This window comes from Trachypithecus francoisi, unplaced genomic scaffold (genome assembly GCF_009764315.1).
Source record: "Trachypithecus francoisi isolate TF-2019V2 unplaced genomic scaffold, Tfra_2.0 Lachesis_group1, whole genome shotgun sequence".
Classification (NCBI taxonomy): domain Eukaryota; kingdom Metazoa; phylum Chordata; class Mammalia; order Primates; family Cercopithecidae; genus Trachypithecus; species Trachypithecus francoisi.
In genome coordinates, this window is record NW_022681454.1 from 46,279,787 (window position 1) to 46,306,585 (window position 26,799).

Consider the following 26,799-nt stretch of genomic DNA (forward strand, 5'->3'; position numbering starts at 1 on the left):
AGTGAGGAGACAGAGTCTATGTGCTTGGAGGAGACAGTGAAGTCAGCGGGGGACTGTACAATGGAGCTTAGTGCTGCTTTGTCACAGCAGAACACAACACAGGTAGGAATTCTGTCAATGCCTATGAGGGAGCATTCAGACCACAAGTGGGCTAGAGGGGAATCCCCAACTCCAGCGAGAAGAACCCAGTTTCAGGCCAGTGGGGCTTCACAACCAGCTGACTAAAGTGACCTGGACCACAGAATAAATTTGAGTGGCAGTCAGACCACAAGGACTGCAGTCCTAGGGCAAACCCTGGTGCTGCACTAGTCTCAGAGGCAGTGGACTTGGGATGCAACCCAGTGCAAAACCAACTGTGGCAGCTAAGGGAGTGCCTGTATCACCCCTCCCCAACTCCAGGCAGTGCAGCTCTTGGGGAGACACCCTCCATATGGAGATGGAGTGGGAAGAGCACAGAGGACTTTGTTTCACAACTTGGGCACCAACTTGACAGATTCCTGAAGCCCCCAATTCCAAGTCTTTGCTCCTAGATGGTGTTTCTAGACCCATTCTGGGCCAGAAGAAAATGCACTGTCCTGACGGAACAGACTCAGTCCCAGTCGGATTCACCACCTGCTGACTAAAGTGGTTATGGTCCTTGAATAAAGATCAGCAGCAGCTAGGCGGTAGTGGCCATGTGTCTTCGGTGAACCCCAGTACTGTGCTGGTCTGCAAGCCTTCAGGTGAGACTCTGCAGTGTCAGCTGTGGTGATCACAGGAAAGTCTGTGTCACCTCTCCCTCCACTCCAGGCAGCCTAGTACAGAGAGAGGTTCTTTCTGACTGGGAAAAAGAGAGAAAAGAGAGCAAGTGGCTTTGCCTGCTAACCCAGGGAATCTTCCTTATCTTATCCAAGTTCACCAAGTCAGCGTTATTTAGGGGGCTGCAAGAGTTGCAGTGCTCCTGGGCTTAGGGCGCCCCCTAGTGCTGAAATGGCTGCAGTAATTGCAGGCTTGGATCACAACACTCAATCCCCTCTGGATTCATGGAAAGTCTTGTCAAGAAAGTTGGATACAAACAAGACTAGACTGCAAAGATTGGAATATATACTTAACTCTTCAATGCCCAGACATCAATGAATGTCCGAAAGCATCAGGGACACACAAGGAAACATGACTTCACCAAATGGACTAAATAAGGCACTAGTGACCAGTCTTGGAGTGATGAAGATATTCCTTTCAGAAAGGAAATTCAAAATAGCTCTCTGGAGGAAACTCAATGAACATCAAGAAAATAAGAGAAATAATTCAGATTTCTATCAGACAAATTTAACAAAGAGATTAAAATTTAAAAAATCAAGCAGAAATTCTGGAACTGAAAAATTCAAACAAACTGAAAAATGCATCAGAGAATCTCAACAGCAGAACTGATCAAGCAGAAGAAAAAACTGATGAGCTCAACAACAGGCTATATGGAAATACACAGTCGGGGGAAAAATAAGAAAGAAAAAAAAGAATAAAGCTTGGCTACAAGAGCTGGAAAATAACCTCAAAAGGGCAAATCTAAGAATTATTGGCCTTAAAGAGGATATAAAGAGAGTGCAATAGAAAGTTTAATAACAGAGAACTTCTCAAACCTACAGTATGAATATCCAAGTACAAAACGATCAAAGAACACCAAGAAGATTTAACTCAAACAAAACTACCTCAAGGTATATAATAATCAAACTCAAAGGAGAAGGATAAAGAAAGGGTCCAAAAAGCAGCAAGAGAAAAGATACAAATAACATATAAAGGAGCTCTGACATGTCTGACAGCAGAATTCCTACTGGACACCTACTTCACAGGCCAGGAGGGCCTCTGACACATTCAAAATGCTGAAGGAAAAATCTGTTCCAACCTAGAGTATTATATCTAGCAAAATTATCCTTCAAACATGAAGGAGAGATAAAGACTTTCCCAGACAAAGAAAAGCTGATGGATTTTGTAGCACCAGACATGTCTTACAAAAAATGTTAAAGAGAGGTCTTCAATATGGAAGAATGTTTATGAGCAACAAGAAATCATCTGACAGAATAAAATTCATTGGTGATAATAAGTACACAAAAAATACAGAATACTCTAACACTGTAATTGTTGTGTATAAATCATGCATATTTTAGTAGACTAAAAGAAAAACCCATCAAAAACAATAACTACAATAACTTTTAAAGAGAAAGCATTAGCAAACCAAACCCAAAATTAGAATAAAAGAAAGATTAGAGCAAAAATAATTAAAATTGAGATTTAAAAAAAATACAAAAGATCAACCAAACAAAAAAATTGGATTTCTTTGGGTTTTTTTTTTTTTTTTTTGCTTTTTGTTTTTAACAGATGGTCCAACAGTATATTGCCCAAGAATACAGTGGCTATTCACAGGTGTGATCATAGTGCACTGAAGCCTCAAACTCCTAGTCTCAGCTGATCCAATTCTTCTGCCTCAGCCTCCTGTGTAGCTTGGACCACAGATGTGTGCCACTGCACCTGGCTAATTGGTTTTTTGAAAAGATAAACAAAACTGACAAACTTTTAGCCAAGGTAAGAAAAAAAAGGGACAAGACCCAATTAAATAAAAGCAGAGATGAGGCCGGGCGCGGTGGCTCAAGCCTGTAATCCCAGCACTTTGGGAGGCCGAGGCGGGCGGATCACGAGGTCAGGAGATCGAGACCCTCCTGGCTAACACGGTGAAACCCCGTCTCTACTAAAAAATACAGAAAAAAACTAGCCGGGCGCAGTGGCGGGCGCCTGTAGTCCCAGCTACTCGGAGGCTGAGGCAGGAGAATGGCGGGAACCCGGGAGGCGGAGCTTGCAGTGAGCCGAGATCGCGCCACTGCACTCCAGCCTGGGCGACACAGCGAGACTCCGTCTCAAAAAAAAAAAAAAAAAAAAAAAAGCAGAGATGAAAAAGGAGACATTACAACTGATATCACAGAAATTCAAAGGATCATTAGAGACTACTAGGAGAAACAATATCCCAATAAATTGGAAAACCTAGAGGAAATGGATCAATTCCTAGAAACATACACCCAACCAAGACTGAACCATGAAGAAATCCAAGTAACAATAGACCAATAACAAGTAATGAGATAAGAGCAGTAGTAAAAAGTCTCCCATCAAAGAAAAGCCCAGGACCTGATGGCTTCACTGCTGAATTCTACTAAACTTTTAAAAAAGTAATACAAACCCTACTCAAATGATTCCAATAAATCAAGGAGGTGGGAATACTTTCAAACTCATTCTCTGAAGCTAGTATTACCCTGATATTAAAACCAGACAAAAATACATGAGGAAGGAAGGAAGGAAGGAAGGGATGGAGGGAGGGAGGGAAACTACAGACCAGTATTACTGATAAAAAGAAATGCAAAAATCCTCAACAAAATACTAGCAATCTGAATTAAACAACACAGTAAAAGGATCATTCATTATGTTCAAGTGGGATTCATCCCAGGGATGGAAGGATAGTTCAACATGAGTAAATCATTAAATGGGAGATATCATATCAACAGAATGAAAACAAAAACCATATGATCATTTCAATACATGCTGTAAAAGCATTCAATAAAATTAAACATCTCTTTATGATAAAAACTCTCAGCAAACAGTATAGAAGAGGAACATACCTCAACATGATCAAGGCCATATATGACAAACCCACAGCTAGTACTGAATGGGGAAAAACTGAAAGCTTTTCCTCTAAGATCCATTAACAAGATAAGGATGCCTACTTCTACTTTTATTCAAAATAGAATTACAAGTTCTAGCCAGAGCAATTAGATAAGAGAAATGATAAAGGACATCCAAATTGGCAAAGAAGAAGTCAAGTTATTCTTACTAGCAAATGATATGATCTTGTATTTAGAAAAACCTAAACGCTCTACCAGAAAACGTTTGGAACTGATAAACAAATTCAGTAAAGCTAAGGGATACAAAACTCAACATACAAAAATCTGTAGCATTTCTATACCATTAGCAAACAATATGACAAATTAAGAAAGTAATTCCATTTACAAGTGCTACATATAAAATAAAATACCTAGGAATAAACTTAACCAAAGAAGTAGAAGATCTCTACAATTAAAACTATAAAACAGGCCGGTTGCAATGGCTTATGCCTGTAATTCCAGCCCTTTGGGAGGCTGAGGCAGGTGGATAGTCTGAGTTCAGGAATTTGAGACCAGCCTGGGCAACGTGGTGAAACCTCTTCTCTACAAACAGATACAAAACTCAGCCAGGCATGACGCATGTCTGCAGTCCCAGCTCCTCAGGAGGCTGAGATGGGAGGATCACTTGAGACTGTCTTGCTGGGTGTGGTGGTGAGCGCCTGTAATCCCAGCTACTTGTGAAGCTGAGGCAGGGAGAATCACTTGAACCCAGGAGGCAGAGGCTGCAGTGAGCCAAGATCATGCCTTTGGACTCCAGCCTGGGTGACAGAGCAAGATTCCACCACAAAACAAAACAAAATAAAACAAAACAGTGATGAAAATAAATTGAAGAGGATACACAAAAATGGATGGATACTCCATGTTCATGGATTGGACTAATCAATATTGTTTAAATGTTTAAATAAAAATTAACCAAGCATGACACATGTCTGTAGTTGACATGCGTTTAGATATGACACATGTTTAGACATGATGCATGTCTAAAGCAATCTACAGATTCAATACAATCACTACTAGGATATCAATGAAATTCTTCACAGAAATAGAACAAAATCTTAAAATTTATATGGAATCACAAAAGACTCAGAATAGCCAAAGCAATCTTGAGCAAAAAGAACAAAGCTGGAAACATCACAATTATACTACAAAGCTATAGATACCAAAACAGCATAGTACTAGCATAGAAACAGACACATAGGCAAAGGAAAAAGAATAGAGAACCCAGAAATAAATTCGTACATGCACAGTGAACTGACTTTTGACTAAGGTGCCAGGAACATATATTAGAGAAAGGACAGTCTCTTCGATAAATGATGCTGGGTAAACTGAATATCCATATGTCAAAGAATGAAGATAGACTCCTATCTCTTGCCATATACAAAAATCAAATCAAAATAGATTAAAGACTTAAATCTAAGACCCGGAACAATGAAACTACTAGGAAAAAACACTGGGGAAAAACACTAGGGCACTGGTGTGCACAAAGATTTCTTATGTAAGATCTCAGAAGTACAGGCAACCAAACCATTTTTGTTCACAGCAAAATTGAACAAATAGGATCACATCAGGCTAAAAAGCTTCTGCGTAGGAAAGGAAACAACAAAAAGACAACCCACAGAATGGGAGAAATATTTGTAAACTATCCATCTGATAGATTAATAACCAGAATATATAAGGAACCCAAGCAACTTAAGAGAAAAAAACAAATAATCCCATTAAAAAGTGGGCAAAGGATCTGAACAGACATTTCTGAAAGGAAGACATACAAACAGCCAACAAGTATATAAAAAATGCTCAAAATCATTAATCAGAGAAATTTAAAGCTACAATGAAATATCAGCTCACTCTAGTTAAAATGACTTATATAAAAAAGAAAGGCAATAATAAATGATGGTGAGGATGAGGAGAAAGGGGAACCCTTGTACACTATTGGTGGGAATGTAAATTACTACAGCCACTATGGAGGATAGTATGGAGGTTCCTCACAAAAAAAAAAAAAAGAATGCAACTACCATATGATTCAGCAATCCCACTGCTAGGCATCTATCCCAAACAAAGGAAATCAGTGTATCAAAGAGATATCTTCACTCCCATGTTTACGGCAGCACTACTCACCATAGCCAAGTTACAGAATCATCTCAAGTATCTATCAACAGATGAATGGGTATAGAAAATGTGGCATATATACACAATAGATATTATTCAGCCATATTAAAAGAATAAAATTCTTTCATTTGCAACAACATGGATGGAACTGTAGGACATTATGTTAAGTGAAACAAGCCAGGTACAGAAAGACAAATTTCACATGTTCTCACTCATAGGTGGGAGCTTCAAAAATAAAATTGAACTCACGGAGATAGAGAGTAGAATAGAGAGTTACCAGAAACTGGGAAGGTTAGTAGGGAAGGGGGATAAAGAGAGGATGGTTAATGGGTATAAAAATAGTTAGAAAGAAAAAATAAGATGTAATGTTCAGTAGTACAATAGGGCAACTGCAATTAAGAATTTATTGCATATTTCAACATATCTAAGAGTAGAATTTGAATGTTCTTAATACAAAGAAATGATAAATGCTTGAGGTGATGAATACCCCAGCTACCCTGATTTGACCATTACACACTGTATGCTTTTTTCAAAATATCACATGTACCTCAAAAATAACTAGTATGTAGGCATAATAATTAAAACTAAAAATGGCCGGCCGTGGTGGCTCACGCCTGTAATCCCAGCACTTTGGGAGGCCGAGGCGGCCGGATCATGAGGTCAGGAGATCGAGACCATCCTGGCTAAGAAGGTGAAACCCCGTCTCTACTAAAAGTACAAAAATTAAACGGGTGTGGTGGCAGGTGCCTGTGGTCCCAGCTACTCGGCAGGCTGAGGCAGGAGAATGGTGTGAACCTGGGAGGCGGAGCTTGCAGTGAGCCAAGATTGCGCCACTGCACTCCAGCCTGGGCAACAGAGCAAGACTCCATCTCAAAAAAAAAAAAAATACAATAAATAAATAAATAAATAAATAAATAATGATAATCTGTTTAATCTGTTGAAGATCTCCATTGAGGTTTTAAATTTAGTCACCACATATATTATTTCTAGATGTTTTATTATTATTTTTCATTCTGCCTGTATTCATTTTTTTGGGTTGCTATAACAAAGTACCATAGAATGGATGACTTAAGTTAAAGAAATTTATTTTCTCACAATTCTGCACTTTCATAAAAGTGCAAAATCAAGGCGCTGGCAGGGTTGGTTTCTTCTGAGGACTCTCTTCTTGGCTTATAGGTGGCCATCTTCTCCCTGTATCTTCTCATAGTTTTCCTTCTGTATGTGTTTATGTCCTAATTTCCTCTTCTTATACGGACACTAGTCATATGGGATTAGGACCCACCTTAATAACTGTATTTTAACGTTATTAGTTCTTTGAAAACCCTATCTTTGATACAGTCCTATTTTGAGGTATTAGGGGTTAGGACTTCATGAATTTTTGAGGAACACAATCCCATAACATTGTCTATTTTTAATGTTTTCAGTGTTCTGAATTTTTTTCATTTTAAAAAATGTTTTCAGTCATTTTAAAAACTAAACTCCATAAACTAATTTAAATATACTTATTAGAAAATTCTATTATACACATATTTTAAAGGTGGGTAGTCTACTCCTGCTGATCTACAAAGAGAAAAAATGAACATTTGGCTCAAAAAAGTCAGGTATAGCATTTGACTGAAAAACATTTTTCTTTTAGAAACACAGTTTAAAATTAATAAGAAAAAACATCAAGCTCTAAATTTAAACAATTTTTGAAAAAATATTTGATGATACTCCTTTTTGTTAAGCAGATTTGTTAGGGAATAACTGACATACAATAATTGTACATACTAAAAGAGTACAATTTGATGTTCTGACATATGAATAAGCCTGTGAAACTATTATGGCAATCAAATCAAGATAATTACTATGTCCATCACCTCTAAAAGTTTCCTCATGATCTTTTATAATTCCCTGCTTCATCCCCATCATCTCTCATCCCTAAACCACTGATCTGCTTTGTCACTACAGCTTAGTTTGTATGTTTTAGAGTTTTAGATTAGAATCATATAGAACGTACTATTTTTTGTCTGACTTCCTTCACTCAACATAATTATTTTGAGATTAATCGATGTTGTTGCACGTATCAATAGTTCACTCCTTTTTATTGACGTGTAGCATTTCATTATATGAATATATCACAATGTGTTTATCTATTCACTTGTTGATAGACATTTGTATTGTTTCCAGCTTTTGGTTACCACAAAGAAATGTGCTATGAACATTCATGTACAAGTCTTTGTGTGGACATACGGTTTCATCTCTTTTAAGTAACTAGGAATGTATATGGCAGGTTTATTTAACTTTTAAAGAAACTATCAGTTTCCCAAATGTAAAGCTGTATCACTTTACATTTCCACTAGCAGTCTATGAAACTTTCAGTCGCTGGCTGGGCACAGTGGCTTATGCCTATAATCCCAGCACTTTGGGAGGCCGAGGTGGGCAGAAGATGATTTGAGGCCAGGAGATCCAGACCAGCCTGGCCAAGATGGCAAAATCCCATCTTTACTAAAATACAAGAAAATAGCCAGCTGGGTATGGTGGCACACTCCTGTGATCCCAGCTACTTGAGAGGCTGAGGTGGGAGGATCGCTTGAACCTGGGATGCAGAGGTTGCAGTGAGCCAAGATCTCACCATTGTTCTCCAGCCTGGGCAACAGAGGGAAACTCTGTCTTAAAAAAAAAAAAAATTGCAAATATTTTCTCCCAGTGTAGGTCTTTTCCTTTCATTCTCTTAACAATATGTTTAGAAGAGTGGATGTTTTTGATTCTGATGAAGTCCACTGTATCTCTTTTTTTCTTTTATGGATCATACATTTGTCTTATTTACATCTCTGCCTAACTCAGGGACACAACTACTGTCTCATTTTTTTAAAGAACTTTAATTTTTGGTATATGGATATCCAATTATTACAGCACCATTCATTGAAAAGAGCATCCTTTCTTTCTTGAAAATCAATTGACCATATAGGTGTGGATTTATTTCTGGACGCTATTATGTTCAATTGATCTAGTTGTTTATTTTGATTACTGTAGCTTGATAATAAATCTTGAGACCAGGTAGTGAGAGTCCTCAAACATTGTTCTTTTTTCAAAGTTGTTTTGGCTACTGTAAGTCCACTGAATTTCCATAAGAATTTTACAATCCACTTGTCATTTTCTACAAAAAAATATAGCCTGTTGGAATTGCACTGAATCTAGAGATCAGTTTAGAGAAAATTGACATCTGAACAATACTGAGTCTTTCAATACAGGAACACACTGTAGCTCTCTATCTATTTAGGTGTTCTTTAATTTCTCTCAGCACTGTGTTTTAGTTTTTGTTACATAGGCCTTCATATCTTTTGTCAGGTTTATTTCTAATTTTTTCATATTGTTAAATTTTGTATTCCATATTTTACTTTTTTTTTAACTATTTCTAAATGGTAAAAGAGTTGTTTTTTGCATATTGATCTTGTATCTTTCAACTTGTTAAACATTTATGAGTTCAAGTGGCTTTTGTTGGATTCTATCAAATTTTCTATATAGAACATGTCATATTCAAATACATACAATTTTACTTTTTTCTAATCTGGATGCCTTTTGTCTTGTTTTATTTGCACTAGTTGGAACTTAGAATACAATGTTCAATATAAGTAATGAGAGCAGATACGCTTGATCTATTCCTGATCTCAGGGGAAGAGTCAATGATTTACCAGTATGATGTGAAGATACCTGTTATTAGGTTGAGGTAGTTCCTTTCTATTCCTATATGAGAGTTTTTTTTTTTCTTTTTTTTTTTTTTTTTTTTTGAGACAGGGTCTTATTCTGTTGCCCAGGCTGGAGTGCAGTGGTGCTATCTTGGCTCACTGCAACCTCCTGAGCTCAAGCCATCCTCTTGAATAGCTGGGACTACAGGTGTATGTCACCACGCCTGACTAATTTTTGTATTTTTTGTAGAGACGGGGTTTCACCATGTTTCGCAGGCTGGTCATGAACTCATGAACTCAAGCAGCTCACACCTGTAATCCCAGCACTTTGGGAGGCTGAGGCAGGAGGGACATATTGGTTTGCAGTTTTATTTTCTCTTACGTATTTGTCTGATTTTGAAATCATAGTAATGCTGTCCTCATAGAATGAGTTGGGAAGTATACCTTTCTCTTCAATGTTCTAATAGTGTTTGTATAGAACGCTATTATTTTTTCCTTACATTTTTAGTAGAATTCCCTAGTGAAATAACATGGGCCTGGAATTTTCTTTGTGGAGTATTTTAAACTATAAATTAAATCATCTTGGACAGGTGTGGTGGCTCACGCTTGTAATCCTAACACTTTGCGAGGCTGATGCGAGCACGTCACTTGAGGGCAGGAGTTCAAGACCAGCCTGGCAAACATGGCGAAACTATGTCTCTACTAAAAATACAAAAAAAATTAGCCAAACGTGGTAGCACACACCTGTAGTCCCAGCTACTCGGGGGGCTGAGGCAGGAGAAGAGCTTGAACCTGGGAGGCAGAGGTTATAGTGAGCCAAGATCACACCACTGCACTTCAGCCTGAGTGGCAGAGTGAGACTCTGTCTTCAAAAAGAAAAAATCAATCATCTTAATAGATATAGGGCAATTCAGGCTGTCTTTTTTTTTCTTGAGTGAGCTTTGGTAGTTTGTGTCTTTTAAGGTGTCCATTTCATGTAAGTTGTTGAATACTTCCAACAATTTGTTCATCATTTTCCCTTAATTTTTTTAATAACTACAGAATCTGAAATCATGTCACCTGATACTGTTTTTGTAAACCTCCTGTTGCTGTATTCATAAGAGTGCTATCAATTTTTAAACTTTATTGTTTTTTATACATGAAGTGATTTTATAGCTCTAAATAGGTGTAAGTTGATAATGACTTGCTTTAAAATAGTTATTTCTGCTCTGCCAATACTAACTCCTATAAGTCATTTAAACTGGGCTTTGTTTCCTTATCTCTAAGATAATTAGTTAGACTGAACAGATTAAAATCTTTTCAGCTCTAAGAGTTTGATTCCATAAATTAAAAAATATGTGTGTGGTTCTGAGTTTATGCAGATATTTCTTATATATACTTTTTCATTTTAGTAGCAAGAGAATTTTCCTGAAAGTATTTATGCAAGAAAAGTAATTGTATAAAAAATAGAACATAATATTCACTAAATTTTGCTGATATTATTTAATAGATTTATTCCCTAATAAGATTTTTTAAAGTTATCTATAAATTCTAATTTTTAAGCACTTTTTTAGGAGTGAAGAGAAGTCTGATATTTGTCTTAGCTTTCTATAGTAATTTGTCATTTTCACTATAATAAGACTTTATAAAAATGAAATACAGCCAAATAATTATATATGCTCTGTCCTCTACAATCTGATCCAAATTTGTCTTTCAAAGAATATAAGAAACACAACGTGGTCTTTCAATGCTCCCAGGGCACTTGTTGGTATCTGTTGGAACTTTTTAATGCAGACAATGAACCTGGTTTGCTTTTAATATTTCTCTTTATCAAATGCTTTATTCTATTATTTTTTTGTTTTTGTTTCTGTTTTTTGTTTTTTGTTTTTTCGAGATGGAGTCTCGCTCTGTCGCCTAGGCTGGAGTGCAGTGGCGGGATCTCGGCTCACTGCAAGCTCCGCCTCCCGGGTTCACGCCATTCTCCAGCCTCTGGAGCAGCTGGTACTGCAGGCGCCCTCCACCACACCCGGCTAATTTTTGTATTTTTTAGTAGAGACATGGTTTCACCGTGGTCTGGATCTCCTGACCTCGTGATTCGCCTGCCTCGGCCTCCCAAAGTGCTGGGATTACAGGCGTGAGCCACCGCGCCCAGCCTATTCTATCATCTTTTAACTGTTTATTGAAATTACTCATTTCATTAATTATTCTTTTATTTATTAAATAGGGAACCAGAAGTGATTACTTATAAAGGGATTTATATCCTTGCCTAAGTGAGGGAAATTCAGTCTCTTCCTCTGACTAATCAATCAACCTAACACCCTAAAACCTCAAGATTCGAAAGAGCTGTTTTCTGCAGAGAGCAACAGTTCCATAACCAAAAAAAAAAAATACTGTTTTGGACAATTACTACAGTTGTAAGCTAAGTTTTCCAAGGTAGCAATAACCTCACTTTTAAAGATTATTCATAAAAAGCAAGAGAATAGCATTTTTTTTTATTATGTAGGAACACCGAGCTCCTATATGAATTCATCCATGATATAAAAGTTAAAATCTTAAATGTATATATGTTTTTCTGACATAAGCTAGGATTCTCAATCGGTTAAAAAGATGAAGTGGGCCAGGCGCGGTGGCTCACGTTTGTAATCCCAGCACTTGAGGAGGTTAAGGTGGGTGGATCACCTGAGGTCAGGAGTTCAAGACCAGTCTGGCCAACATGGTAAAACCCCGTCTCTACTAAAATTAGTCAGGTGTGGTGGCACATGCCTGTAATCTCAGCTACTCAGGAGGCTGAGACACAAAAATCACTTGAGCCCGGGAGGTGGAGGTTGCAGTGAGCTGAGATTGCACCACTGCACTCCAGCCTGAGCGACAGAGTGAGACTTCATCTCAAAAAAAAAAAAAAAAAAAAAAGAGAAGAAAAGATGAACTGAAAGGCATACAACTGGGAAATCATAACACAGGAAGATTCTTAGTAAACTTTCCCAGAACTTTTATTTCAATAACTGCAATTAACTTCCTAATTAAAGAACAGCAACTCCTCAGCTAGGTAAAAATAAAATCTAGCTATCTACTATTCACAAAAAGTACTTAAATTACAGCACAGAGGATGTGAAAATTAAGGAAGGAGGAAAGCTATACTAGAGATAGGAAAGGTGGGTGAATGTCAACAAAAATGACACAAAGGTGGCAATATTAAGAGCAGATAACAGAATTTATTGCAATGACTTGTAGAAAGAAAAAAGCTTACTTTATATTAATAAAATATCTTGTCCATTTATATTAGTTGTTAGCCATCACATGTATCACACAAAATTGCATGAAAATATGTAACTACAGAAGAAGACAGACAAAAACAATCATAGTGGGAAGTTTTGACTATCCCTAGGAATTTGAAGATGAAGAATACAGACTAATAAAGTATAAAAAAATTGTAAGCACAAACATTAATGAGCTTAGGCTATAGCCTAGGAATAGACAGTACGATTCTTTTCAAACCACAGAATATTTATAAAGATAGATCATGTGTAAGATAACAAGAAAATCTCAAAAAATACTATCTTATGATTTCTCAGGGTAGTCATACAGATGGCATGTTTTAGTAACCACAAGGCAACAAAACTAAGAAACTTACACCAAAAGAAGAACCAGCTTTCATCATCACCTTCATCTACATGTTTAGAAGTGCATGAATATTAAAAGTTTTACATTTTCCCTCCTCTGAAGAGAAGTCACTTGAAGATGGTGTCTTTCAATAAGGCCATGCTTAGATATCATTATCCTATGAATAATAACCATAGCAATTTTGCTTTTAAAAATGGAAAGCCTTCAATTGCTGGGAGGCTCAAAAATATGAAGAAACAGATAATTTTCTTGACCTTTGTTCAGTAATATCCCAATAGAAATGCTTATTTACAGCCCCCTTTTATAGGAATGTCAATAGCATGCTTGCACTCATGCTATTGAAAAAGAAACGGGAACAACGTGCAAGTTCAAGATGATATGGGGGAAAAGTCATTGACAAGAAAGCATTTTAAAAAAACAAATAAACTTCTTGGACACCATTATATTTTACCCACTTTTTTCCCCCCGCCACTCCCAGTGTTATGCAAAAGGACTCTACGAGAGAACTAAGACAACCAACATTCATCCATAAAATAAAAAAACTAATAATTATTTTATTTCAATTTGTTACAAGAGTCAGGAGAAGAACTTGTGACAAAAAGATATTGTGTGATCAAATATATGAAAAGATATTGTGTAATCAAATACAAAGAATGAAAACTCATAAATTTCTGATAAATTAAATCAAATAAGAATTTATTTCCTCCAAATACATAGAAATTTCCAATTGGCAATCATGACAATTGGTAATCTTCAAACTGCCAAAGAAATCAAATTCAATCTCTCTGTATTACTGATAATACTCTGTGAATTAGACTGGAGGCCTTATGCTAACCAGCTCCTATTGCACAGCATTTAACACACAGCTACCTCACAATTAATTTTATACTACATCTGGTAAGTCTTTTAATTATAATGTGCCAATATGTTATGCAATAATTGCCTCTCAATGACAACACCTTTATATTCATTTGATCTCTATTAACATTATGAAATGTGAAAACAAGGAAAAACCCTTAGGTACTTACAGTATGCAAGATGCTTTATGTTCTATGAGTCATGGCCTGAGCAATAATCCTGCCATTAGTATAATAAAAAGAGGTATTCTCTCTTCCTCCTCTGAATATCTGTAGTACTTATTGTCTACAGTACTTATTGTCTATGTCACTCATCAGGCACATTGTTTTGAAGTGGTAAATTTGCAGTTGTGTCTTTTATCTGAATAAATTCCTTAAGGGCAAAAGTGACACCTACTTATTCGGATCTTCCACACAATACCTCACAAGTAGAAAGTATTTCTTAAATATTAATTGACAATTATTAATTGACTAAATAATGCCATCAACATATCTTTCCTTCAATAACACCTTTGGAGCACAGCTACATTCTGAATACTCTGGAGTGTCTATACTTTCCAATTTTCTGAAAATTTTCTGAAAAATAAAGTAAAGCAAACAAAGCAATAATGTTTATTTAAAATAGCCAGATTTTTGGTTAAGTGATATTAGATCAAATGAATAAATGTTCTTTAAATTAATACTAACTCTAATTAAAGATCATCAAACATAAAGGTTATAGCACCAGTGCATGGGCCCTAACACTATTTCTTCACAATCCTGTCTCTGAATTAAAAAACAACATCAAAAACAACAAAGCTTTACCACTTGTCTCCAAACACTCTTCCCCTGTCTCTATACTTTCCTGTACTCAATCAGTAGTTATCCCTATATCTTTCAAAAGGTTCCCATGGCTCCTGGTCTTTAGCAACTCTATCCTATAGATGGTTCTCAAACTTTAGCATGCATCGGAATGTCCTTGAGGGCTTGTTAAAACACAAATTGCTGGGCTGTACCCCCAGAGTTTCTTATTCAGTAGGTCTCTAATGTGTGTTTTATTGTTGCATTTCTAACAAGTTTTCAAAAGATGCTAATGTTGCTGGTACCATGTTTTCAGAACTATCACTACCCTCAATCCTTACTTATTTCTGTCAGGCTTTTTTGTGCCTGATACATCATGCATTCAAATCAATTTTAGAGACTAATTCTTTAGATGAAGCTTGGTTTTTTCACCTACCATTCTAAATAAGTTTTGGTCACATGCTATGAATGGCAAACACCATCATCATGTGCAACTCCTGGCATGATATCAAATATTTCTGGACAACCAAAAGATGACTCTAACTTTTCTAACTCTACAATGCCACACAACCACTTGGACCAAGAGATCCCCTCTACAGGGAAACACCAAAATACTTGTTGACCCTATATTATTCCAATTCAGAGTAACAGGGATGCCTGTATTATTCTCTCTACCAGATTTTTTTCCCCTCCCTCTCACCTGGTTAACTTTTCTTTTGGGTCTTAGCACAAGAATGACTTGCGTAGGAGTGCCTTCCTTTTCTGCCCTATGACCAAGTCAAATCCTCCTATTATGACTTCTCAGAGAGTCACTGAATCCCTCCCTTTTAGCCCTTGACATGGCTGCATTTTTTACATTTGTTTATACAGTACAAATGTGTGTGTGTGTGTGTATATATATATATAATTTTTATTTATTTATTTTATTTATTTATTTTTTGAGATGGAGTCTCACTCTGTCACCCAGGCTGGAGTGCAGTGGCATAATCTGGGCTCACTGCAATCTCCGCCTCCTGGATTCAAGTGATTCTCCTGCCTCAGCCTCCTGAGTAGCTGGTATTACAGGCACCCACCACTACACCAGCTAAATTTTGTATTTTTAGTAGAGATGGGGTTTCACCATGTTGGCCAGGCTGGTCTCAAACCCCTGACCTCAAGTGACCCCCCAACCTCAGCCTCCCAAAGTGCTGGGACTACAGATGTGAGCCGCCTGGTCCAAATATTTTATTAATAGCTATTTTCCACATTGAACTGTGAGCTCTAAACTGAGAGGAACTGTTTTGGTTTCAATCACCATTAAACTTTTGCTGCCTGGTGCAATGCTGGGCACATAGAAGATATTCTAATGAATATAGATAATAGCTGAGCTTTTTCAGTCCTAAAAGAGATAAGGAAAGTATTCCTTTCATACTCTGCCAAAGGCACAGGAATAATGAAACAAAAATCTAATCTCTGACCCTGTATCTGTTTTTTAGCTACCGAATACTGAAACAACAACAACAACAACAGCAGCAGCATCAGCAGCTTACCTTTTCTGAATAATTCTTGGAGACTTTCGGCACTTTGATTTAATACAGCCCATATTTCTTCCTCCTGAAGTGGTCCACCCCGAACCTCCAGGGCCTCAGCTAGTGACACGTGCATATTACCTGGGAAACAAAGGTAACAGACGGTTGATGCATCAGCAACTTAACTGTACTTGCAGTAGTGAAAGCTCTACATCAGTGATGACAGACTATAAGCCCCCTGTCTACCTAATTTCTCAATATGGCTATCAATCTAAATGTTACCTTAAACTCATAGAAGGTAAAGGAATTGGAGGGAAAAATCCTCAAAATAACCACTTGCCCAAGCCCAACACGGTCAACTTCAGAGACAGAACTGGAGAATGGCGGTGGTGACTGACTACTTCATGGAAAAAGGCAGAGACCCCAGGGTACTAGGAGGCACAAAAATACAGATCATAAACCAAAGCAGTCAGACTGAACTGAATGAAGGCCTTTCAGATTTCTGTTCCAGGTTTCATCCTATCCATCCCAGATATAAAAGTAGAGAGAAATAGACAGGAGAACCTATGGCCATGGTAGGGGAAGTCGGGAATAAGATGGAACACATTTCTTCCATTCTTTAGTTGATTTCTATTATCTCCTATATATACTGTAACTGTATATTTTGCACTAAATGCAATTAAGTATTTCCAGACCCAGTTTTGTTGGCAACTCACCATTTTTCCCTGGGAAAGTCACTTTTCCGTTAAACCTCTGTTTCCCTATTATAACATAGGAATGATAGTGACAATAAAAATGTCATTTTGGGTGGCTATGACAAGGGAAGTGGTTATGCTTGTGAACATGCTTTGATATATGATTCTACAGACAGTGGATTAATAAAAGATCAGAAAAGTGTCTGTCCTGAAATTTTTGTCAGGTCAATTTTTCCAATGGCGTTCAATTAAGTAGATGATATACTGATAAAACTTAAGATTTTCTATGGAGCTTAATAAACCTATTTCTATGTTAAAAGATGAAAATATAACTAGTTAAAATCCTTCTATATAAATTTTCCTAAATTGACACAGCTTGAAAATTGTTCTTAGAGTGATTCGTAAGATTTCTACCCAGAAAAAACCAATTTAAGCATAACGTAGATAGTATATTTCTATTGTAAGGGAGAAGCAGATTTGGAAAAGAAGCCAAATAAGGAGTTTAAAAGTTAACCTGTAAAAACATCTGTTTTAGATAAAAGTTGACTTTGTTTACTCAACTAACAAGACAAGCTACTATTTTCTTTTAATTTAGATTTATGATACTGAATCCTGACTGAAAAAAGCAATTCCAACTATAAATGAGGCCAGTCTTGTCCTTTCACTTTCCTTTTTAAATGTTTACTAAAACATTTTAGGCTTAAAGTCTGCCTCCAGGGTGTCTACTTATATACACAATGTGATAGTTAAAAGGAAAATATAAGATACTACTTTAAAAAAGCCAAAAGCGCTTTTACTTAGGTTGTACAAGAAGTGCGATTATTTATTTAGATCCCCTGCCCACGCCAAAGTCTCTAGGTTCTCACTGACTTTATGATATAATAGCATATTTATTCAAGAGAAAAAAGTAGAAGCTTCATTCCTTTCTAAAGATATGTGAGTTATCTTCTACATGAAAAATATTAATAAACTGGAAGTTTCAACAGAGGGATCAGATACTATTAGCAATCAGACACCAACATGACTTGTAAGAAGGACTACCTTGTAGCAAATTTCCAAAGTAATATGTCTGAGAACTGGTTAGATAGCTCTAAAGCCTATACTCAGGGTATAAAGAACAGAGCAAAGATTGCACAAGAATTTATTTGAAGAGAGTTGTGTGCTGATTTTCATGTCTCCTCCAAAGTGGGAGGGATGTGGAAAGGTACCTTCCTTTTACCTCAAGCCAGTGAAAGAAGCTTCAGTGGGACCCCTGGGAGTCCTTGATATATGTTCTCTGGAATTAGTGGAGGGCACAGCAGACAGTGCCTAATACACATTTTAGGATTCTAAAGGTGTTGCCTATCACTCTGAGGCAGCAACAAGAGGTAGACAGGTGAGGGTACACAAGAGTGAGGAGGCATACGGTATCAGGAGCCGGCTCTACTTCCACTGCTCAGGGTAAGAGAGCAGCAAGGAAGCACAGCCACGCAGAGGGCCAGTCTGGACCCATACGAAATCCTACCCAGAGGGTTAAAATGTCCTAAAATTTAGATAGTGGCAGTGGTTGCACAAAAATTCTAAAAATCACTAAAGATATACTTTATAAGGGTGAAGGCTGAGCATAGTGGCTTACGCCTGTAATCCCAGCAATTTGGGAGGCTAAGGCAGGAAGATTGCTTCAGGCCAGAGTTCAAAACCAGCCTGGACAACACAGGGAGACCCTCATCTCTACAAAATATAAAATTAGACGGGCATGGTGGTGCCTGTCGTAGTCCTAGCTATTAGGAGGCTGAAAAGGGAGGCTAACTTGGACCCAGGAGTCTGAGGTTACAGTGAGCTATGATCATGCTTCTGTACTCCAGCCTGGTTGACAGAGTGAGACTGTTTCTAAAAAACTAAAAATAATTTTTTTAAAGGGTAAGTTTTATTGTATGTGAAGTATATCTCGAAAAGCTGTTTAAAAAATTCTACCCAGAGTTCCACCCAGAACTCTAGGTTGGAAGTACCCAGACCACCACCAAGAAAAAGGAAGAAGGGAGGAGGAGCAGAGGAAGGAGGGGAAAAGGAGAGAAGGGAAAGAAGAGGAGAAAGAGAAAGAAGAAGTATTCAAATTAGAATTATTTCTACTGTGGAATGGCCTGAAAGAAAACTAGGCTGAGGGCTAGAAGGGTTAGGGGCACTGGCTAGCTGGAGGGAAAAATTTCTGTAGTGTCACATGTAGTATAGTTCCAGTGAAGGACTGTGAAGAACCCACAAAAGTACATACAAGAAAAAAGGGCCAGCCTTAAACACATATGAAGTTCAAAAACAGTAAAGCAATTTCACAACAGGAGTCTGCTAAAAACAACAACATAACTGTTTACCTCGCTTTCTCTCTTCTTTAGATCCTGATGGGGTGAGATACAGCAACTTGCCAGTGGGTGAGGAGAAAAGTAACAAAAAGAGAAGCTAATCACACTGTCTTCCATCTATAGATCATCTTAGCTAGGGAAGGGAAAAGTTTTAGCTCTGAATGGACACTGAAATATTGATTAATATACTGACTAGGTACTTTTAATTATGGAGTTTAAGTGACTGTAGTCATTAGTATTACCAAAGGGCAAGGAGGGAATTATGGACCTGGGTTTTTATATAGAGGCAGAACTTCCTCTGGTGAAATAAGGGAGGAAGGAAGGAAGGAAGGAAAAAAGGAGAACAAAATAACTTGCTTATGATGATATCTTACGTATCCCATTGTAAAACCAGTATGTTGGCTTTATATATACATACACACACACATACATATATGTGTATATATAGAGAGCACAAGAGACAGACTAGGTTTTAAATCCTAAGATACTGTTTTTACTTACTTTTTAAAAATAAATTGGGTTTTAAAATATAATTATTCCCTACAAATAAAAAAATGAAAAGGTTAAAAGTAACTTCTCACACAATAGAATTTTTTCAGCAATTAATTTTTCTAGCTACAAAGATTACTAATTATATGTCTGCTGCTTGATTGATAAGGGTATAAATTATAACAATACCCTGTTAATTTTTATTTAAACTTTTTTTTGTATATTCAATATAGGATCTTTATGAACATTTCTGGTTAGAACATCTTAGAACTCCAAAACATAGACAGGAACATTTGTTTTTCAAAGTTATCATCAAGCTATCAGAATAGATTTAATATTTTTAATCTACAGCTTCGCTAAGCAAGAACTTAAGGACTTTTTTTTAAAACTGCCTCACTCTGATCACCCAATGTCAGAATTTAATGTAGTATTACAGCAGCTTCCTAGAAAACAAACAACAAAGCTATCAGCTTATAAATTGCCTACTAGCACCATCTTTCTCTCTTACATATGTTTATTTACCATTATTATAGCACTTTAGATCATTAGCTCCAAAGATAACAAGGGAATGAAGGAAATGCAGAAGTTGAAGAGGAATGCAAAAAAGAAAAAGGAAAGTGGAGGAAAAAAAGCTTGAAGTCAACCAACAGATGAGGACAGAATTAGTTACAAAAATTTTTTAAAGCCTATTGCTTCAATTGTTTCCTTTAGAAACAGTACTAGATAACTTGGGAGTACAGATACATGACAGGCGTTATCACATTAACCTATGACAAAGGCTAAATTTTACGATAAACATAGCCATATTATTTACTTTTATTCTCTTGAAAGTTATATGCTACATGATAACTAGAAAGTTTTTGGAAAAAATTTCAAATAAGAAAAATTATTTCTATCACATAACCAGAATCATTATTATGTTTTTGGTTAACACAGGTATTACTGACATGACCTTAAAACTACTCACAGAGACAAAGCCACAAAGAGATTCTAACAGATGTCATTTTAATCCTGAAGGGCTGTGGCACTCACAGGAAGCACATAAGAGTGATTGAGAACAGAATGAATAGTAAACAGATTAACTAAATCCAATCAAGTGATAAAATAACCTGTCTGGAGACAGATTAATTAGGAATATTTAACTTGAATCTAAAGAAATAGGGCTATAGAAACATGCTGTTTCAAGAACAAAGCAGCTATAAAATAGAGCTCTGTGTATGCCACTAGTTTTGAGCAAAGATTCACTCAGCATCCCGGCTAAGGACACCTTTGGTCATTAAGAAACCACACTGAGTTGAGAAGGCAACCCCAAAATTGTAAGCATCTTTTCATTCAGGAAGATTCAGAATTAAGTATAGAAAAGTTTGAGACACAAGCCCATATATTAGTATTTTTTTAAATTAAAGAATCTGTACATACATAGTATCTTAGCTAAGAGAAATAGGTGAGTTAGAACAACAGTTTAGCATGGTGATTCCAATTTAAATACTGTAATGAGAAAATGGTTGAGGCTTGTATTTTAAAACATACAAAATGCCACTGGAACATACAAGAGACCCTTAAAGGCTTGCCATACATAAGTCTTACTATATAAGTTTTCATTCATTAGAAGTCTTATTTGGGTACTTGGGAAGGTTTTTTTGTCAGTCAGATACATTAAATACTTTTAAATTGGCTTTTAATTGTATTAATGCAGTTGAAAATGCTTATGGGATGTTAATTGAGTAGATTTGAAAATGGGATTATATACTCAAACAAAGGGTCCCTTGAAACTTTCTGCATGTATAAATAGAAAATATAATTAAATTGACATTAAAAGCTTAAGAACTATGGCCAGGTGCAGTGGCTTACGCCTGTAATCCCAGCACTTTGGGAGGCCAAGGTGGGAAGATCACTTGAGTCCAGGAGTTTAAGGCCACCTGGGCAATACACCAATACCTCGTCTCTACATATAATACTTTTAAAAAAAATTAGCTGAACATGGTGGTGCGTACCTATAGTCCCAGCTACTTGAGAGATTCAGTTGGGAGGATTGCTTGAGCCTGGGAGGTGGAGACTGCAATGAGCTATAAGCACACTACTCCACTCCAGCCTGGGCAACAGAGCAAGACCCCATTAAAAACAAAACAAAACAACTTAAGACCTAGGTTTTAGAATTTTTAATGTAATAAGAATGTTCATTTAAAAACAATTTTCAATAGGCTTTTCTGTGCACAATAAGGTCTTGAAGGCCATTAAAAAGTTAGGAGAAAATCATTGTGACTTCAGTTAGCCAATGTTTTTGTATATATGAAAACAAATGCATGACCCAGAATAGAAAAACAAAATTGATAAACTGGAATTCATCAAAATTAAACATCTTTGCTATCTGAAAATAAAGAACTGTTAAAAAATGAATAACAAACTAAGGAAAAATACTGCACATAACATAACTGATAAAGGACTTATATCCAGGATATATAATTTAAAAAAATCCAGTATTTTTAGATTTGAATGGACATCAGAGAAGATATATGGCTAGCAAATGAGCACATGAAACAATTCTCAACATCATTAGTCATTAGGAAAATAAAAATAAAACAATGGGATATGGCTACATAGCTATGAGGATATCTAAAATTAAAAAGATTAACCACAATGTGTTGACAAAGCATACTAAGCGTTGACAAAGATGTAGAGAAACTGGAATTTTCATACATTGCTAGTGGGAATGTAAAATGGTACGCTTTGAAAACTGTTAATATAGTTTCTTAAAAAGTTAAATACACACTTAACATATGACCTAGCCATTCCATGCCAAGCTGCTTACCCAATAGAAATTAAAGCATATGTCCACACAAAGACCTGTACACAAATGTTCATAGCAGTTTTAATTGTAACAGCTAAAAACTGGAAACAAGCAAATATCTATCAACAGGTGAATGGATAAAAAAAAAAAATCTTAGTATATCCTCACAATGGAATACTAATCAGCAATAAAAATTATTACTGATACATGTGACAACATGGATAAATCTGAAATAATTATGCTAAATGAAGAAAGCAAGACAGAAGCAAGTGTACATGTTGTATGATTATATTTATACAAAATTATGGAAAATGCAAACTAATTTACAGTTCCAGAAAGCAGATCAGTGGTTGCCTAAAGATGGTATTGCCCTACGGAGAGGCACGTGGGAAAGATTAAAAAGTGGCATGAGGAAATGTGAAAACATTTGGAGGTGATAAATATGTCCTTTATTTTGATTCTGATGATGATCTCATAGGTGCATACATATGTCAAAACTTAACCAATTATACACTTTAAATATGTACGGTTAAATATGTCAAACATGCCTCAATAAAGCTGTTTAAAAAGAGAAGAAAAAAAAAACAAAACAAAAACTAAACCCAACCAAAGGTGAAACAGCAATCCTTTTCTTTGTTCCATGAAGCTGCCTGGATTTTTTTTATTGTTAGAAGAAACTAAGCACAACTTCAAGTAACACTTGCTTTTTAAGAAATAATAATAAATGGTAAATTTGTTTTCTAAAAGTTAACTTTTCCCATTTTTTTTATTGTGGTAAAAAATATGTAATGTTAAATTTACTATTTTAACCCATTTTTAAGTGTATAGTTCAGTAGTGTTAAATATATTCACATCATTATTGAACAGACCTCTGGAACTTTACCTTGTAAAACTGAAACTCTATACCCATTAAACACCAACTTACGGTGTGTAATGCCCTTGGTAACCAACTTTGTACTTTCTGTTTCTATGATTTTGACTATTTTAGATATTTCATATGAGTGGAATCATTTAGTATTTGTCCTTTTGTAACTAGCTTATTTTGCTTCACATAATGTCCTTAAGGTTCATCCATGTTGTAGCATGTGACAGGATTTCCTTCTTTTTTAAGGCTGCAAAATATTTTACCGTATATGTATATACCACATTTTCTGTATCCATTCACCTGTTTAGAACATTTGTGTTGTTTCCAGTTCTTGGCTATTACACATAATGCTGTGATGAACATGGGTATGCAAATATCTCTTTGAGATCCTGCTTTGAATTATTTTGGATATACAGTTGACCCTTGAATAATGCAGGCATTAGGGGAACCGACCCTCTGCACAGCTGAAAATCAACATATAACTTTTGACTCACCCAAAACTTAAGGTTCAACTGTATACCCAAAAGTGGAATTGCTAAATCGTATGGTAATTCTATTTTAATTTATTCAGGAATACTGTTTTTCATAGTAGCTGTACCGTTTTACATCCCCACCAACAATGCAAAGGGTTCAAATTATCTTTGCACTCTCACTAATAAAAGCACTATTAGAGGTGTAAAAGATTAAGGGTTCATCTCCCTAATAAAAAATACATTAATATTTATTTCCATTAGGAGTAGTTATAGATCAGGTAGTAGAGAAAAAAAATTATTGCCTATATGTTAGAAAAAACTAAGAAAGAATTGGAATTTTAAGGAGAAAAGGGGATAAAGCTCAGTTAAGTTTTAATTGGATGTTGCCACAAGGTAGAAACAGCATGTATCTAAATATTTTTGTTGCAGTTGGAGCAATGTTTAGTATTTGTCAACTTTTCCATTATGCTTTCCGTGTGAAAGAAGATAAACTAAAATAAACACAAGTCTAAATTGCCTTTCGGGGCCTCTGGTTCATGTCAACTACTTATCTAAATAGAAATCATGCATGCCTATTCCCCGCTTTCAAAGGACAGCTTCAAAGAATAAGAAGAAAAACTCTAGAATTCTTCAGTCCCTCTCTGCACCACTTAAACTTAGGAGAAAAGTAAAACTAGGGGGAAAATCTCTAATTTCACATTTGTTCTTTCTCTTCACCAACTGGAAAGCACCAACAGAAAACAATGCAATGGTAGAATTTTGATGTTGACTATTGTCGTTCTATATCACCTTTCCTTGCTACCCACAGACTTACGTTAAGATCATTGCTTTAGGATACTGCTGATCTTCCTAAATTACATAGACTTAAAATGTCTAGTGGACAGCAACCAAAGGAAACAAATATGGATAAAACACAAAAGATCAAGTAAAAATTCATATTTGTCCTTTACATTGTAAAAAATAGCATGCTAAGCAGCATTCTGAGATTGTCCTCAATATTCCTTTCATGTTGTAAACTCCCCATGTAGTGAGGCATATAGCAAAGACCCAAGGGTGGCCTCTAGGAGCCAAAAGTGTATCCCAGCCAATGACCAGGAAGAAAAGGTCTTATAATCACAAGGACTGAATTCTACCAACAAGCCTTTAGACTTCAGGACCATGAGTCTTGGACTAAAAGTTGAATAGGTGTGGTGTGGTACCAGACATTAAACACACACACATACACACACAAAAACAAACAAACAAACAACAACAACAACAAGAAAAAACTAAAAACATCTAGCAGGTGAGAGGATAAATCAATGATTACAATTTATATTGTGTTAAATGTCATAATGGTTCAAACTGCCATGGGATTCCAAAAAGGGCATTTCATTAGACCAGAAAGAAAGATTTTAGAAATGATTCTGAGGTTGGGATGAGGGAAGAGGGTATAAGCAGGAAGAAGGTAGATAAAGAAGATATAAGGGGGGTATAGTTAAGGCCTTCCAGGTAGAGGAAATAACCTGTATTAAGAGAGAGACAAGAAACAGTAGGAGGTATTCAAATTCTGTAGATTATCTAGAGAAGGGGAAGAGAAGACAAGAGATGAAGCTAAGTGGTAAATACCAGTCAGATCATGCAAGTTTCAAGGTACAGGAGGAGGTGGGTAAGCAATAGGTAAAGTCACAAAGATTAGAGAGTGCTTATCTTTCCAATGATACTTCATCTGGTCTGCTGAAGTCAAAGGGAAAGAAGCATGTGTAGAGATGGAAATAAGTTAGGTGGAGGACTTCTTGTCTAATGGCCTCATTCATTGGCTTAGTGAGGCAGTCCTCATGATCTATTTCAAATGCTATATATACCTGCCCATTTGCTTCTATATACCCTCAAAGAATGGCTTTCAGTGTGTATTCAGGAATCTGTAGCTCCCTAGGTAAGTCCCATGCACAATAATGTTAAAGAACCATTGCATCTTTGGATAAAGCTTTTTTGTTGCTTTTTAGAGTCAGGTTCTCATTATGTTAACCAGCAGGCATGATCGTGTCACACTGCATCCTCAAACTCTTGGCCTTAAGCAATCCCGCCTCAACTTTCCAAGTAGCTGCAACTATAGGCATGCCACTGCACTCAGCTTTTGGATGAAGCTTTAACCCTCAATTCCAATAACTCCTCTGATGTTAATTCTTTTTTTTTTTTTTTTGAAGCGGAGTCTCGCTCTGTTGCCCGGACTGGAGTGCAGTGGCCGGATCTAAGCTCACTGCAAGCTCCGCCTCCCGGGTTTACGCCATTCTCCTGCCTCAGCCTCCCGAGTAGCTGGGACTACAGGCGCCCGCCATCTCGCCCGGCTAGTTTTTGTATTTTTAGTAGAGACGGGGTTTCACCATGTTAGCCAGGAAGGTCTCGATCTCCTGACCTCGTGATCCGCCCGTCTCGGCCTCCCAAAGTGCTGGGATTACAGGCTTGAGCCACCGCGCCCGGCCTCTGATGTTAATTCTAAGAGGAGCAGTCAATGCCAGACTTTTCTAATTACTCAGAGGTCAGCTAGTTGAATACTTCCTTACCATGCTCATCCTTGATTTTAGCAACTGAACTAACTGTTCAACAAAGGGCTATTTTAAGTCTACAAAACTAGAAAACTAAACAAAGCAAAGGGACTATTAGAGCTGCAGAGCTCAGGTATCACAGAATCATATATCATCTTATAATGAGAGCACCGGTCCCTGGGTATTCTCTTTTTGGCTGTCCCTTGAGCCAGAGATCAGATCCTCAGCTAATTCTTGGTTGCATTTAGCAACCAACAAATAAGTACAGAGAAGTCAAAGATTTGCTTGGAGGATATTGCAGCAAGAGAGTTGAGAGTTGTGGCAGGAGTTATTGTGAGGAAGATTACGGGGTCTATGCAGTGTAAAAAAGAAAATAAAGCTATAAGAAAGTCAAATAAATTGGAAGAGAATGGGATGATCCACCAATTAGATTAT

At 36.6% G+C, this 26,799-nt stretch overlaps 1 protein-coding gene across 12 annotated transcripts in view; it reads right to left on the bottom strand.

Moving 5' to 3' along the window:
* Positions 1 to 26,799, bottom strand: part of PTPN13 (protein tyrosine phosphatase non-receptor type 13) — a 227,187-nt gene that overhangs the window by 171,772 nt on the left and 28,616 nt on the right. For all 12 annotated transcript variants that reach the window (XM_033214154.1, XM_033214164.1, XM_033214160.1 and 9 more), the window contains exon 2: positions 16,218 to 16,337. In XM_033214154.1, the coding sequence (XP_033070045.1) occupies positions 16,218 to 16,332 (115 nt within the window). In that variant the 5' untranslated portion in view covers positions 16,333 to 16,337. The remainder of the gene's footprint in view (positions 1 to 16,217; positions 16,338 to 26,799) is intronic.